This window comes from Pungitius pungitius, chromosome 7 (assembly GCF_949316345.1).
Source record: "Pungitius pungitius chromosome 7, fPunPun2.1, whole genome shotgun sequence".
NCBI classification, from domain to species: Eukaryota; Metazoa; Chordata; class Actinopteri; order Perciformes; family Gasterosteidae; genus Pungitius; species Pungitius pungitius.
This window is the reverse complement of record NC_084906.1, coordinates 5139586-5156984: the sequence shown is the minus strand read 5'-3', so window position 1 is coordinate 5156984 and position 17399 is coordinate 5139586. Positions and strand designations below refer to the sequence as shown.

At 43.8% G+C, this 17399-nt stretch overlaps 1 protein-coding gene across 4 annotated transcripts in view; it reads right to left on the bottom strand.

The window, feature by feature from the left end:
* Nucleotides 1-17399, bottom strand: part of pik3r3b (phosphoinositide-3-kinase, regulatory subunit 3b (gamma)) — a 131812-nt gene that overhangs the window by 63368 nt on the left and 51045 nt on the right. For all 4 annotated transcript variants that reach the window (XM_062563627.1, XM_062563628.1, XM_037470247.2 and 1 more), the window contains 3 exons: nucleotides 13124-13255; nucleotides 7807-7999; nucleotides 6089-6174 (listed from right to left, as the gene is read on the bottom strand). In XM_062563627.1, the coding sequence (XP_062419611.1) occupies nucleotides 6089-6174; nucleotides 7807-7999; nucleotides 13124-13255 (411 nt within the window). The remainder of the gene's footprint in view (nucleotides 1-6088; nucleotides 6175-7806; nucleotides 8000-13123; nucleotides 13256-17399) is intronic.

Sequence of the window (17399 nt, the reverse complement as noted above, 5' to 3'; positions counted from 1 at the left end):
TGCTCCTGAGAGACGACGGCCTCGTGGAGGCAGCTTGTAAAACATGAGCACAGCCTCAGTCAGTCGGTCCTTTCTTACTCTGGAGAAGAGACATTTTTGAAAACACTGCTGGCATTCCGGCGGGGTCGGAGCCAAGCCGAACGAGGTCCGGACACAGAACCATCCAGGCAATATATGAGTGAGTGAGTGAGTGAGTGAGTGAGTGAGTGAGTGAGTGAGTGAGTGAGTGAGTGAGTGAGTGAGTGAGTGAGTGAGAGAGAGAGAGAGAGAGAGAGAGAGAGAGAGAGAGAGAGAGAGAGAGAGAGAGAGAGAGAGAGAGAGAGAGAGAGAGAGAGAGAGAGAGAGAGAGAGAGAGAGAGAGAGAGAGAGAGAGAGAGAGAGAGAGAGAGAGAGAGAGAGAGAGAGAGAGAGAGAGAGAGAGAGAGAGGTGGAAGCAGACAGAGAGGAAGCAGCACATTTGTATTCACGGCTAGTTTCAGCTCAGCCATCCATCCCCGCCTCCTATTCTTCGCATCACATTTGCCCTTCAGTGCTGCAAATGTCGCGCACGCAGCTGGTGGAAAAACTACACGTGCGTTTGCAAAGGGGAGCTGGACAGTCGATGGCGTGCACCATCCCGCCAAAAACAAGCTTCTCTCTTAAATTACAACATGAGAGACCCAGTTTCATTTTCATTTGTTCACCGTTATGTGCATCATTAGAACTTTGGGTCATAAGTTCAATGCATTATTGATGGCTTGCAGGGAGAAACATAAATCATGAACTCCAAGTGAAATAATTGCTGCTCACTCCTACGAAGTTTGAGCAGCATTTCCATATCATTATGGATCTCTGACTGTACCAGATTCTGCCCTCAGCGGTACATCACCTCGTCTTCTGAACTACTTCAACATGTCCAGAAACTAAAAAAAAATAAAGGGTTCTACTGGTACAATACGAGCAGCACTCTCAGCATTACTAATGAAAATCGGGTAATGAAAATAAAGTTTAATGTGAAGTGATGGGGTAAAGAGTGACTAGATGACACACAGGGTATCGAAGGAGGGACGGAAACGTTGGATAAATGGAGCATTGCTGAAAGAAGGAGGACTAATGCAGTTTTAAAGTTTAGACTCGTTATCTGCCAATATTTGCAGTATTTTATAGGTTCACATTTTACCCAGGTGAAGTTTAGTACGGACGTCTAAGGTACATTTTTCATTTAAACTACCGTCAGTAAAACATATTCATAAATAACTCGTTATGTTTTAGAAATATTAATATGCACTAATTAAGTGAGCGTCAAATGTTTATCAGAATAATGATAAGTAATGGTGAGACTAACTTGCCAAAAATCATCAGAGCTTTCAGGAGAACGGCGCATAAAAGCCGAGGCGAGCCAGGCCGGTCAACGACAGGAAGTGTAGCTTCTGTGACCTCATGGCCCTTCAAATTACATATCAGGGGATAAACATGGGAGCCGGGGCCGTTTGATGTTAATTCAAGCTTTACATGAGCATATTACAGCGGAATTTGGACATTAACCAGGGGAGAGCTTCTTCCCAGAATACGTCATAAAGCAACTCAAGCAGAGAGCAGTTTGCTGGATGATGGGCATTATAAGATAATCTTCTAATAGAGGCTGAGCCGAGGGATAAGGCTCTGCAGGGCTGAGAGATCGCTCTGTGTCCTGGGGAAGGGGAGCACACCGCCTTTTAAATGGTTGCCACTTCTGTGAACCCAGGAAGGTCTTTAACATCCTCAAATGAATTCAGTCAAAAGGTTTAGAGGAGAAAGATCACTGTATTATTACATTTTATATCTTCTGGATGGAAGACTTTTGTTATTTTCCTGCAGAATCTCAGTGCATATGTAAAGCCTGTGATATACGTTATCTATGCCATCCGGTCTACTGTATCTATCTTTGTACCTTCACTGCTGTAAAATCACATCATCCGTGTAGGTTTGTGTGTGCGGACCCTCGCCTCCAGACCTCCTGTAGGGACTGACCGGACCACATGCCTCTCTGTATTCAGCCAACAAAGACGTGTCAAAGGCCGTTACCTTCATCTCACGCCGATCAGTGACCCCTGACCTTGTGATGTGGTGAAAGAAAAACGGAGGGGATGATCTGCTCGGAGATCTGTTGAAAGATCCAAAGTGGATCTCGGTAAACGAGGCACACAAAATCAAGGTAAGCAGCAAAAAACTAAGAAAATGTATTAACACAGAGGGTTTGGATTGGAATGCACGTTTATCCACTCACTTTGCAACTCAAACTGCATCAATAGTTGCCTTCTCGTTACTGTAGCAACGAGCCAAAGTGTGTCTGTGGAAGGTTTAAAATATATACTGTCCAAATACTTCTAAGGGAAGATAAGGAGTTATTCAAATCTGCGTCACATTAAACCTGTCCCCTTGCGAGTTGATCTTTTTGACAGGCGAGTGAAGGTTCCAAGTTCCAAGCAGTGAGTGGGTGTAATTCTGACTGATATTAGCTGGCATAGTCAGTCATATAATTGTGTGCCGCTTGGAAGAAGACCCACAGACATGCTAACTACTAATAAATACACATGTCAAAAGCTGTGCACTTGTTTGACCTTTAATCACATTACACAACCGTGATAACACGTATTCACACATCCTGGGGTGTGTGTGTGTGTGTGTGTGTGTGTGTTTGAGCACGCCCTTCTGCTGACCCTGGACAGTAGGATTATACTGGATGTTAAGCTGGCACTTTCCTACCAAAAGGATCGAGTCAGGACATGATTTAACTGTGACCCCCCCCCACACACACACACACACTTTATATGAACCCTCCATACATGTAATACTTATCTTTCAGACTGCCAACATACTAATTCTTGTCCCAGACATACAAACGTGTTCTCACACACTACAGATCCCAGCCCTGACCTCGGCAAAGTTTGTGTTATTAGTTGAGGATAAGGTCCAGGTCACTCAAACATAAGCTGCTGGATGAATTTTAATTTGTGGATACCCTTCATTTGTTATTATATATCATTCTTAGTCCAAAACTGTGCTGGAAATGTGCTTATTTGCCGACTTTGTAAAGATTAAAATGTTTCAATATATCAATTACAGGCCATGAAATCCACATATTGTTCCCTCCAACTAATAGCCCAACATCTAAACATTTTCTGGTAACTATTATAAAATGCCATAATAAATAAATATCCCAAAATGAAATTAGCACAGTTCCTGAAAAATCTTTCAGTTTAATAAAACGCTCCAAAGTTGACTAATTACTCATGTGTTTTTTTGATTTATCTGTCGTTTGAGATGTTCATTTCAAAGTAATTCATTAAAAATGAACACTGCAATAATGGATACAACAAGCCCCCGCTTCTGAGAAGAAAAGGTCAAATGCTCTCAGATGAAGTCTGTGAGCAGACGTTTTTAGCACCAAACCCTCCTCGGCTACATTACCAACCAAATAAACAGGCCGATAGGGAGCGATCCAGCGTGTGGGGTGTAAGTGTCAGTATGTGTCTTTGTGTTATTATATGTCGTATTGGTGCCAAGCTGCAGGCACGGCTTGCGTGCATGGGAAGGGAAACAGCTCCTAACAAAAGCACAGCGAGAGGGCCAGAATGTGGATGCCTGTGTTTGGGAGTTCATAATCCTCCCGTTTTTCCACTACTGATTCCATGCATGCTGGACAAGACTGAGGCTCCACATGCGCGCACACACACTTACACTCAGTGCAGAGATACTTAGCCGGAGCACTCAGGTGGAGCAAGACCGGTCGTATATTCAGACTCCATTTGGAGAACAAGGCTTGAAGGGCAGCTCTCCTGAGAGGTGAAAAGGCCCGCGCACACACACACACACACACACACACAAAAAACTCTCTTAAGGGGTTAAAATAGCGCCACCAGGCACTGCGCTAACCCTTGACCCCCACTAATGCTGTCTGGAGGGATGGCAGGGAAGGTAATGGGTGAGAAAAATGCTTGCACATGAACCTGACCTGCGAGTTTTAGCCAACCTCTCCAAGTCTCCCTCCATTCCTCACTCCCGATCCATTCATCAAACAAAGGGAAGCTCGCTCAGACACGCAGTCACCCTCCAGGGTCACTGAAACAGCGTCCTGACATGGACACACACACACACAGACACACACACTGTCTACTTGTCTTACATGTATTGACATTGAGTCATTAATAACCCACAACCTACAACACAACGCATTTTAACACCACGACAAAGACATTTGCGTCATTCAATCATAACATTAACTAACATGATCTGGTGAGAAGCCCGGTGAAATGTTCACCATGTTTGAAAAACATGTTGGACAGCCTTGTATGTGCTTCCCATCAGGCTTTCTTACAGTAAGAAGAGTTAAAGAATAAACAATATCACAAGTCCCCAGTGGTGCCTGATGTTTCCCCTTCTGTCTCCTCACAGCACAGAGGAAATCATCCTGCCCTTCTGTGTGTGTGACCCAAATAAAAAGTCAAAGTCCAACGAGTCCTACCTACTGCCTGGGATGCGTGTTTGTCTCCTTCATTGCTTTGCAGTGGCCAGTATTTCACTGAAGGCTGAAGCCAATGCAGAAGTACCTAAAGGTCAAGGACAAGCTACGGGTAAGCAGTCACTGGCTACACAACAAGCCGACTGATTTAAAACGTTGGGCCCGTTTCATTCAACTCAGTATGTTTATCTTCAAACAAAATAAAGTCTCAAATTATGGTTTTTGGGTCCTGGATTTCTGGCCAGCGACAAATCTTTGATCGATAGTTTGATTAGAAATACATGTACTAAGAAGATGTATTCTTGGGTTAGGATATAACCATCAGATTGAACGGTTTGTTGCCTTTAATTCCAAACAAAGAAGTTGCGTGAATGAAAAGAAAATGACATAAGATGGAACCTTGTGGTACGCCAGAACCAACCAGTGCTCCATATAAAAGATAACATAACTCCTGAGCTACGACCAATATGTAACCCTGGCCTTACCACTGTGGCCACACACACACACACACACACACACTGACCTCAGCAGGATGGCTTGGCCATTAAAATCAGCCACACACCTGCTGTCTGACCTTTCTTTTGTCCTCACAGAGGCTGATTGATCTTTCCACAGCATTTCATCTCTGAACAGCAGGTTAAGGCTACGAGCCGTCTTAACTATTGTGTGCCACATCTGTAACGGCTGTAGAGATCACCACGTTTTTTTACCTATTGGTTTGAAGGGCAATGCATGAACCAGAGGAAGAACATATCTTGGCATTGTACCACCACACAATAGAAAGGGTCAGGTAAAGCTACTTTCTGGTTTCCGTTTTAGCTAAATGCAGCTTTTCCAGAGTACCAGTCGAAGGTTTGGACACGCCTTCTCATTCAAATCAGTGAGAAGTGCCTTTCCTCTGATCAGATGACAATGTTTTTCCTCTGGACTAAGATCTACAGCCAATCAGGAATGTGTCAAGAAAAAAGGAAACCAATCATGAAACCGCTGTGTTTTGATAACATGAAGTCTTTACATCCAGACTGGAACCAAACAGACCAACAGACAGCAAACCTAAAGCAGTTATTTCACAGCAGCAATTGGGCAAAAGGTTTGAGTTTTCCACATATTTTACAAACCAAACATATGCAGTTTGTGGTGACGTTTCCAGTATGAGCAATGTATGGCGAGAAACAAACATCCATCATCATCAACATCGAAATATCCTTCGATATATCCTATGCCACACTAAGGTTCAACCAAAATCAGCATTGTGCAGGATATGCGGAGAAAACACGGTTTTTAGAGAACAAAAAAATATATTTATCTATAAAGTTAACTACAGCCAGATCCGGTTCTTCAGTTTGTTCACTTTTTATAGGTTGCGCGTTGCGGGGAGTTGTGAGGCTGGAGGCCTCGTGCCAGGACTGATGTGGTTTTAGATCAAAATCTCAGTTTTGGGGGGTTGTGGATATATAAACGCCTTGTCTTCAACATAGAAAACGCTTTCGTCAGAAGAGGATTAAAAAACGATCTTAATTCAAGCCCCGCTTTTGGGATGAAGATGGGTTCAAAATGGTTCTGGGTAGAACCGCCGCACTTCAGGAGCACAAGGGAGCGTTGTCCTACCTGGTGCAGCCTGCATCTCCATGAGACCTCCCGTTGCAATAAGGGCCTCCAAGATCCTGATGTGATGCTCCGGGTTCACGTCCGCACTGTTGACAAAAAGTACTTTTGTTTGGGTTTCATAACAGACAGCAGGACGGTGTGTGTGTGTGTGTGTGTTTGGGATTGACTCACAACATGCCTTCAACAGCAACAGTGTGACCTTCACAGCATTCCCGTTTACCCCCCAGCATGCTCCAGTAATGCCCAGAGGGCAGTACATGTGTGACTGTCTAAATACTGGGAGATTGCACTTTGTACTCCAGAACCACGTAACATTAATCAACATTTCCACAAGCACGGAATGAGCCAACGTGGGATTCCGGGTTGAAATGGCGGGATGTGGCGCTTCGCTCTCTATCCGCCGGGCGTGCACGTCAGATGTGAATTGCCCGAGCTGACTATGCAAACAATCACTGCCTGCCTACATCTCCACCGCACACAGGGAGAAATTCCTCTGTAATTTTTGGAAAAACAGAGGCAGGAAATCTTGTTCAGGGTAGAGAGAGAAAAAGAGAAAACGGTCAGCCTTGTTAAGACCATTCTGGGAGTTTAAACATCCAGCTGTTAAAATGCAGGATGTGGATATTACTGCTCAGCCAAATATCATGCTCAGCTTTCCGCGGGGGCAAGGGCAGATCTATTACTGCAAAAACATCAGGTCTTTGTGCTGCGACAACACAATCTCGTTCAACTGATGGGACGTGGTTCATGCAAATGGTTAATATGGGGACGGAACATTATATAAAAGATTGCATGTTTAGCCAAAATCTTTTTTAATCTCTTTGGCGGGTTGTTTTACAAATGTAGAATAAAACAGGATACCCGCTCCACCCAAATCCTGTGGGATTTATGAAAGAAAAGGGAGATTTCTAGTTTTGCGCAATACATTAGAACAGAGAAGAGACGGATCATAGAGTAAAGATGACATTTGAAAGCTTGATCGGAAAGAGTTTTTATATTTTTAGTTATTGCATTATTGCTTTATTCTCATAAAACACAAAATGTTTCTAAATTCTTGCAAAACTGGTTTAAATTATATCCTAGCTTAAAGATAATGGGTTTACCTTTTTTGCTTTTTGATGATGTTGAGACACTTGTAATTCAATATGGAGGAAGATTTGAAATGAAAAAGGCACAATGGAGGACAGTAACAACAAATGGTAAAACAGAGTTATGTCTTCTGTTAGTAAAGGTTTTTGCCATTTTAAGACTCCGGCTGTGACTAACAGCCGTACCTGACTTTGAATAGAAGAACACGCAAATGAAAAATCCTTTTAAGTAAGCAGTGACACACAACATAAACTCTTGGTGAAAGGAAAACAATGTACGGCGCGGGGGAACAAAAGCCTGCTGCAAGACTGTGGTGCTTTGTTCTGGATCGAATCCTTTTCCTTGTCTGAACATCTGTAAATGAGCTTTGTCCCTTACAGCACAGCAGAGTCCCCAAGTTAAAAAAGCGTTTGTTTCTTTAATAGCTGTAACACATGGTTAGGTTAGTTTCACCAGTCAGTTAATGGGGCCTGAAGTTTCGGTACTGTTGCCATGGTTATTTGACATTTAACACAACAGACACCAATCAGAAGTGTGAAGCACAGAGTGGGAAACTGAAGAAAACATGCAGACAAAATGCAATGGGTCAACAGGTAAATAAAGTGTCAACCAGGGGGGGAAACGAGTACCTGAGGGGGGAGTCCTTGAAGACGGCCTCAGCAAAGGCCTGTGCCAGCAGCCGGGGGCCGGCCTCGCTGTGCTGGCTGACCCGGGCCAAGTGTCTGCTGAGGTGGACCAGGAGCTGGTGGTTGGCCTGAGGGATGCTGGGGGACTCCAGGATAATCTTCAGCTTCTCCCCACACTCCTCCACATTCTGAGTTTCTGTAAGACACCACAAGGTAGTTTTTTAGACTAACAAGCCAGGTCAATTCATATTTCATCAGCTTGTAGTGCACATCCTCGGAGACATTTTCTCTATTGTATTTTTTCCTGTGAATGCTAAAGAACACTCAGCTAAGAACCTGAAATATCATTCCATCATTAAGTCTTTTTCATCAATATGTCAACCTATACTAAACAGAGCTGGGAGGAAAAAAAACTGTAAATAGTGCCATTACACTCTTCCACTGGTACACAGGGACGCCCCTGCTGTGTCCCGCCATGTGAGCTGCACCTGCAGCAATCTCCACCCGAGCACGTGGCCTGTTCGCTGACTTTGAGGGGATGTATGGCCTTGGTCTGAATTCAGGCCCAATATCGCAGCCAGCTGTGATCCAGCCTTCATGTCAGACACTATAGAGATAAGCACACAGGCTTCGTATATGGACGCTTGTTGAAAAAATAAATAATGGCTCCAACGATGAGCCAGCGGGAGGCGGCGTAGGGGATGATGACAGGCCTTTTATTGTAGGGCCATGTTTGAAGAGGACCGGACCTATAGACGACAGGCACACCGAACACGCCGCAAGCAGGGAAACCGCTCTGAGCCTGCTGTGCGCTTGGTTTACGACTGGGGGAAGGTCAGCGGGACACCAGACTTATCAAGGCCTGTTAATGTCCGTGTGAGAGTCCGCTGTCTGCTCACGGCCTCCAGTCGGGAACTGTGCTTTTAGATCCACAATTGTTATGGTACAGGTCTGAATTTATAAAAAAAATATTTAAGGCAAAAACCTCCCTGCTTACTGTTGTGCCTTAAAAGTGCCACCGTGTCACTGGGGAAACTTCACAAAGTTAGTGAGGACGACAAGTGAAAATGGTAAAGCAGGACTGGTATTATTGCAAAGGCCTTAGAAGGTAAAAACGGGTCTACTTCTGTTGGATAAAGAAGCAGACCTTGGCTTGTAGCAGTAACTCATTTTTTCAGAAACTGGACCGTTGGACATACATATATATTTCCAGGGATTTCCCGCATGCAGTGCTCTGCATGTGTACATGGTCGATGTTTCAGAACGTCGGAGTGCTGATGTGTATTGGTAGGCCGCGTGACTACTGGGAACATTTGTTTGACTGCTGACTGGTTGGAGAGAGAGAGGGTTATTTTATACTATTGGCCGGATGAATTACAATAAAAAAAATTAATTAATTCAAAATTCAACTTACCCTCCTCTTTAATATTTCCCCAACCAAATGTTTGATGAGAGCAATACCCCACTGTATCCTGACAGCACTGTAAATTCCGTTTTATCCATAAAGATTATTAAAAAATATGCCCGTGCTCGAAACAGGAGCGACTACAGCCAAGCACATGCTGGGCTGAGAGAATTCAAGGACGTCACCTTAGAAAAGACTAAAAGACTCAGTCATCCACACTATGTGCACTCATCTCCACAGCCGCTTTTGTCCACATAATATCCAGCACGTCCATGCATCATTCCCTCCGAGACCCCTGTAAGTGGATTTGGACGGTGAAAGAGAGGTAATCACAGAATAGAAAGGCATTTAACGACTATTGATGAAAAATGTCGGCCATAAATATTATCAAACATGGGTTTGATGTTACTAATATAAGGATTTATACACGTTGGGAGCATGGGACAACAAAGTTCAGGGACACTTGAGTGTGTGTGTGTGTGTGTGTGTGTTTTAGATGATGGATGGATGACAATCTGCTGCAGCCTGATGGGGGTCATTGAAGTCACCTCTGTCTGACAACTACTGATCATAGACACGCGCACTTAAGACACACAAACACAATGTACGGCTTTCTCAGTTATTATGGATTGTAGTTGATCCCGAAGGTCAACAGGGGTCAAGGCCGGAGAGGGAACTTGACCTGTCCATCTGGGCTCATGGGAATGTGGACGACTGGACAGCTGGACAGGGGGGAGGGAGGGGAGCGGAAGAATAGGAAGGTGTGGTTGACGAGGACTTGATTTTATCAAAGATGAAGGCTAATATGCTATATGCTATTTGGACTGTCAACAAAAGACTTCAATAATTCTATTTATATAAATACATGCTATGGATTATCCAATCAGATGATCCTGGCAATGAGGTAGGTTTTTGACTAAAACATTTCCCATAAAAATCCACCTTTAAACTGTCAAAAGCTTTTAAAAAGACAAAAAGGATCTTAAAAGTTGTGTTGATGTCATGTAAAATGTAGATGTGCAAAGATGGAATTGCTAATGTTGAGCAACAGGATATCATTCCTAACAGACTGCATGTCAAACTCTTCAACGTGAGGACACAAATTTGGGAGCAGGAACTGAGATATTAAAGTGACAGCAGTGTCGCTCCGTTGGTCGGCGGTGGGTCCAGTGTCGTGCTCGCCAGAGGAAAACTTACTGTGGCTTTTGCTCTGACCTTTCCCCGGGCGCCAATAGCAGTTCAAACATGTACTCGTTCAATCATTTGCTTTGGGCTACAACATTCTCGTGCGCCTCAGCTGGGCCTTGTGTTCGGTGCTAATTGGCAATGTTAGCATGCACACACGCTTACACACCAGAAAACCTTACAGAGACACTGGTGTTCGTTTAAGAATGCTGGTGCAGGCTTCGGGGAGGTGTGATAAAAATCCTAAGAGGTCAATTTAATTATGAAAAAAAAAAGGGAATCGATCGGCCCACAACATGGTCTCGCCTGTGACAACCCAGATGGACAGTGGTCAGTCAGACTCAGACAGCTGGCCTTTGTCCTCAGAGACGGTGACCTCGTGGAGACCCCTGAGGTTAACTAACTAATGAATGGGAAAAGACCGGGAGAGAACCTAAAGTAGGCATTTGGTGAGGAAAAGAAATGAATAGTAAAAGAAATAGGGCAGAGGGTGGAGGGGAGGAAGTGCAGAAGGTCTCTACTGAAAATATTAAGATGAGTGGAGAGAACAAAGCGAGCAGGAGGATAAGGAAAAACAAGGGAGGGGTGAACTAGGACTTTGCACAAAGTACAATGTGTTACGGTGCTTTGGTAAATGCAAAGACTTTCTTTAAAAGAATCGGAATTAATAAAAGCCTCAAAATTGCACTGATATACAAAAAAGGCTGATTGACGTCAGGATCAGATAAGATGATAGCGGATGATTATAAGAGGATTGCAGCCCTCTGATGACAAAAAAAAAATGTCATTGTTTAACAGAAAACCCCCAATACAGAATAGAAAGAGTCTCTAAAATAGAAGAGAACGGAACAGAATGGTCGGACTAATTTGAAGGTCGAATTGATTTTGATGACTCACATTAACTTATATTTGCAAACCACATTTGGCAGCCATTTTCAAATTTTATGACGGTATCTATAAACACTGTATGATATGACACGCTTGGCTTCAAACTGTTACAACATTAAATCCCAAAAGGAATATTACACTGATTCCATCCACAAGGATGTTTTGACAAAGACGTCCTCAAAATGACTTTTATAACTGGTCATGAAGGTGCCCCCGCATAGCTAGACCCGCCGAAGAGAGGGGACATCTGTTGGCTGATGTTATTTTGCTGCCGTTTGCTCGTCACTATTCCGTTTTGGGGGTTTTGGACCGGCTTGAACTATCTGTTTATGTGTGTGTTCTAATTGACGGATTGGCAGCCAATGAAAAGACTGGTTCACAGGATTCAAAATGTTTCCCGCGGAACAGTCGGGCAGAAACTGGAGACATAAAACAGATGGGATCGACGCCGCTGTGTCGCTTGTCGGACACCAAAGTGGATTTTCAGAAACAACGTTCGCTGGTGAACAACGCCGTGGGGACTGAATTGTCCGTCGTTGATTGGCTAGGGAAATATCACTTGGTCCCAAGCACAAACCCCTGGTAGATAGACCTGAAGGCTGAGTGACGCACAGGCTGAATCTCACACCACAAGGATATAGTTCATTTTCCAGGGGTCTCTAGGTTTTTTTTTATTGCATGAATCATCCTTACTATATAATCCCCTCTGATTTTACAGAACAAACCGTTCCGTGCTCTTGAATGTCCTCCTTAAATAAGAAGTTCATTGTCAATGGGCTTAACCTTGGACGACCGGCGGCAAAATACTTGGTGCTGCGCTTCAAAGTGGCTTATCCTGACTTAAAATGTTCCCATGAATAAATAAAACAAAAAAGGGACTTAACGAGACGAGGACCACAGGAGAGAGAGAGAGAGAGAAGCACTTACATAATTGAGGGGATTTTCAGTCTGAGATCAAGTTGAGGAGCTTAGCCGAGTCACATTTTGGGAGAAGGTGGCGGGGAAGCCAGTTGGAGCCACCGCACACCCAACTGTGTTCGTCTCTCCATGCGTCTGTGAGTCTGTCTCTGACCTTCTTTCATGTGCAAACACTGGCACGCAAGGCCCACGCCATGCTCGGGACTCCAAATGCCGAGGTGGGGTTCATTAAAGATAGATACGGGCGTGAGAGTCCTTAAAAGCCGCGGAGAGGAGGTGCAGCGTGGCGAGGTGGGCGGCAGGTGAAAAGGGTGAGAGAGAGAGAGAGAGAGAGAGAGAGAGAGAGAGAGAACCTGGCAAATAGCCCCGTTGCAGCCAGCTCACAGTTGGTTTCCATTGGAACCCGAAGCTGACGGGAGATTAGCAGAAATTTGATGCTGATGAGAGGGTACAGCCATGTCGTCCTCACATCCAGATATGGCAGAAATCCGTCAGGTGTGACGAGTGTCGGGGCTCATGCCGAGTGACAGAGGCAAAAAAAAAAAAAAACACCCTGGGCTCGGTTCGAGTTGAACCCTGCAGTGCGTGAGAATGGAGAGCATGAGGTCTAAACTCACAAGAGTCGGCAGCCATTAAAACGCTGCCTCCAGGAAAGGTTACGTCTTATGTGGGTCACCGTTGTGTCGGTAGTTTGTTTCTGAAAAGCTTCAACTAAAAACATTGGACTTGATTTATTCACTTTTCATTGCACAGGCAGAGGTGGGCTAAATGAATACATGTAACAAAAAGTCTTTCAGAACAGAACATTTTGTTTTTACATAAATAGGTTTGAATTCATCCGAACTTTGCCACCCCAGTGAAGTGATTAACACATGTTCAGCTAATACCAACACAGGCATGCAGTGTGAGCTGCAGCACATGTACCTTGGGCAGTGTACACCAGCTCGCTGTAGACCGTGGTGGGGATGATGGGGGCGTTCAGGTCCTGCAGGAAACCTCTGAGGGCATCAGTCAGTGAAACCACATCGTACGGCTCCAGGTCCACGCAGGCCGGATCTGAAGCAGAGAACAAGGCACAGGGGAAACGTTAGAGATTATGTGTATCAAATAGCGATGTATTAATTCATCTGGAGTTTAAGCTTTAATGGGTTTTTGGATAGGCCTTTTGGGGACCCGTGCCATATGACCCATCACCAGAATTCGGCACAAAGATGGTAATATGAATCAGCTCATTGGTCAGTGCAACACTTTGATCCAAAATCATAGACCATGCCATCTAGAACTTCTTGTTCCAACCCATTTATTCACATTGTGTTCATATTTCACAAAAAAATGAAAGAAAGAAATGACTACTGGAACATGATAACGGCATTTTGAATTTGAAGCACGTTTCTGTTGAAATAGCTTTGTTAATCATAATGGTCCAAAATGGATGATTAGTTATAATTCAACTCAATTTACTAGAAAGGGTAGCTAGTATGCACTGTGATCTCAACAGGGTCGTCTCTTTGGCCATGAACTCTATACCAGAGAAATAAATGTGGTAATGAAATCACTCAGAGCAAGTCAAGACTCAAGGCCAGATGTCTCTGGGAAAAAGGAATACAGTCACCCAGCATACGATAAAAACGATGCTGAGATGTCCAATACAAAGACAATTTACAAATCCATCTGCCGGGAGACAAAACAACAGATAAGAAGCCTCCGTGTGTCTGCATGAGCGCTTCAGCAGATTAGCAGAGGACAAACCTCACGGCACCAGAGGACGTTTTTTCCGTCTTCCATCTTTGACCTTAACCTTCCTCCTCTACGTTAGCTCCACTCGTCCTTCCCCATTTCAGATCTACCTTCCTGCACCGTCTTCTGTTCCTCCTTGACCTCCTTCCCGCTCGTCTGTTACCTTTTCTCCTTCTACGTTAGCTCCATTTGCTCCTCTAGGTGCTCTCCTTGTGTCCCCTCATTCCCTTGCTTTTATTTTCCCTCTTGGTCTTTATCTTCCCATCTCCAGCCCCCCTTTTGTCCGTAGGCACCAGACCCTTTCAAAACGAGTCTTATTGATTTGCTCCTATAACTAATGCCTGAATAAACTTAACCAATCACCAGAAGCCGGTTACCCACCAGGCCATTTATATCAATGGATGACCTCTTCACATCGCAGTGCTGAAGCCTCTTATCGGCCAGTGATTTGTCTCGGGGATTTTGACCATCCCAACACCCAGACAAAGCAAATGTAGTGTTGCCATGGGACCCAGGCTCATAATAAGATATTAATACACGTTTTCTTGTGAGTGTGCGTGGGTGGAGACCAGGTTGTAATTTACTGATTTGAGAGTGCCGTTTATTATTAGGTTGTGATCTGTACTGGCGATAATAATGATGGTTTGGTTGTGCTCAAAAGAAAATGCATGGTCCCCAGGCTACATAGAGCAGCCCCCAATAATTTGTTTATGCCCTTGATTCTTTCCTTACTTATATTGTGTTTCACCACACGCTCCCCTACTATGCTGTGCAACTATTATTATGCATTATTTATGCATAGTTCTTCACCGGCACACATTGCCAGAAATGACCATAGCAACAGTATTCTGCATTTGAATCGGTCCAACTTCATCTTTACTTTTCATTTGGTTCTCTGCGCTGTCAAATTGCTGTATACAATGTACTTTTTGCACAAAAAAAATTGTAACATTTCTTTATTGTATCATTAAAACAATCCCTGGCTGTACTAACCTACAGGTCAGTGAGAAACTGCACCAATCCCTGTGTTTGAGTTGGTTGTTGGTAACGAACGAGGAGTCCAAGTCAGCCTCTGTGTAGCTACTTTGTGTCAGACAATGACGACATTTAGATCTGCAAAACAGGCTTCTCAATGAAGCAGATAGCGTATGTGTGGGTCCAGACAATGTGTTGGCTGCTCGGTCATGGGTTAGATATCACTTCAAAGAGTGAAAAACTGCTTGTTTAAGGCCCATTTTGTTGAGAAAGGACTTTCTGTCTGTCTTTCCCACGCTAAGAGAAAAATGGTCCAATTGTCCCCAGGAAACTCACATGACTTCTTTGAAGCCACTGGTTGCATTATTTAGTGCTATGCAATCAGACAGACATAACCCTGACAAAAATGTGATTTTACAAGATTTAACAGACGACCTTTCACAGAATTTTAAGAATAACAATTATTAATCCATGATGAGGAAGCTCAAACAGCTGTTCTGATCTAATGTAATGGCAATTCTTAGGTTTTTATTACTAAACTACAAACATTGGAGTCTAATGAGGTAACCCCCATCGCACATTTGCTGTCTTTTTAACCAGGATCTTCGTACGCCATAGTGAGTTTCATCCATGCTTCTTGTTTGCCGTGATGTCACTCCGGAGCTGTATGCGAGTGACCCAATTGGCATACGGGGAAGGCCAGCTAAAGGCAACAGTCTGAACAACAAAGTTACTGGAACGGAAGGAACGAAAACCACACACAAATTTAATGGGGACAATAACAAGCTGATTTGTAGCTGAAATAAAGAAATCAGAGAAAAAAGGAGCCAGTAGACACTGGCAATTAGATGGAGTAAACGGGATACTATTTTTAACCAACTCAATGTCTTCTGTATATAGCACATTTAGGAGTTCTCAGAAATGTTTCTGCTGGGTCAATGTCCAACATAAATCCCACTCCCTACAGCTTATGTCATAGTATGGGAAACCTACACTTGGGATATTGATAGCTCCATGGTGGCTGAAGGGACTTTTACAAGTGAAACAAACTTCTTTTTTTGCTCTCTTGTAACTTGAACTGTGGGCACTGCCCTTGCCAATCTTGTATGTTAATTAATGACAGGAATATTGGACCCTGGGAACATAGTAGCCAGCAAGCAAACTGGCTTGACGGGCCGTCATGGTTGGCTAGTGCGTCTATGTTCCCATCTAACTAACCACGCAACATAATATCGCTGCTCACCAACCAGCTCTGCAAATGGCCAATACATCGCATAAATCCAATGGTTCATATTGGAGCAAATTATCTTGTTGTGCGTGCTGGTTATTCAGCCTGAAAAACGATAGGTCAGAGGAGTTAAAGACTATAGGCCTGTGTTTCTCTGCAAAGGAGGACAGTAAATCCCTTTGTAAAGAAAACAAGTGTCTGCTGACTTGTTTACTGGGGAATACGACCCGACAACTGCAGCCGGCCTGAAAAACCAGAGGTTCCAAGCAATGGTTTCAGAAGATGTTCATGGGGTGGGTGTTTTTTTAGGTGGCTGAAGAACATTTTGCTGCTGCTCCTGTCAACATCCTGAAATAATAAACAGACTAGGCATTATTATTATTATTATTATTATTTCATACCACCTCACTCAGCTATACATGTTTTTGACAAAAGTAACATTAGGTAGCGGGTGCCTGGCTCTGGGTGGAGGGATTCTGTGATGTATGCCAGAGCAGTCTGAGTCAACACGACAGTTTTAATGGCGCTTAATGGAACAGTTGTGCTTTTGCACCGCAGCCAAGGCAGCATTATTACACTGCTCACTGACGGATTGGGAGAGTGAAATCCTCAAATCAATTCAGTCCTCAAGCTTCCTCTTCCTCTGCCATAGTGCAAGTACTAATCATCTGACTCGCTTACCTCTTGTAGTTTCTCTGCAGCCTCCACTTTTGCTGTCTACCTGTTACTCCCCTTATTCCACCTCTTCAGAGTAAATTGTCTCATGTCAGTAAGACATTTTTTTTTTTAAACCCCAAAACTATTTCCTTTAAACCTGTGAGGGTGATGTAAAAGTGTCTTGGGGAAAGCTCAATGAAGAGCATTAAGAATGTGAATCTTTGGAGATTCAGACCCAACTCGTTTGCTCAGCTTAGCGTTTGACAAATGTGACCCCAAGGCAGATGCATGGGCACATGAATCTACAGGCAAGTCTACGTGTGCACTCATACCCAAATAGGTCATTATTGATTAACACCTCTGGTTCATGCCTCGGCATCGACAGGTTGAGAGAGTTTTCTTTTTATCTTCCTCCCAGAGACCTTGACCCGTCACTTAACCTTCAGCGTCTCAGTCTTCTCATGATTTCTCTCTCATATTATTTCTTCTCGTTTTTTTTTATCTCCGCCTCTTTCTGCTTACATTCCATCACACATGAGCAAACACGCACACATGAACGTGGACAATTTCCTCTTTGTACTTGAACCGTCAGTCAGCTAATCA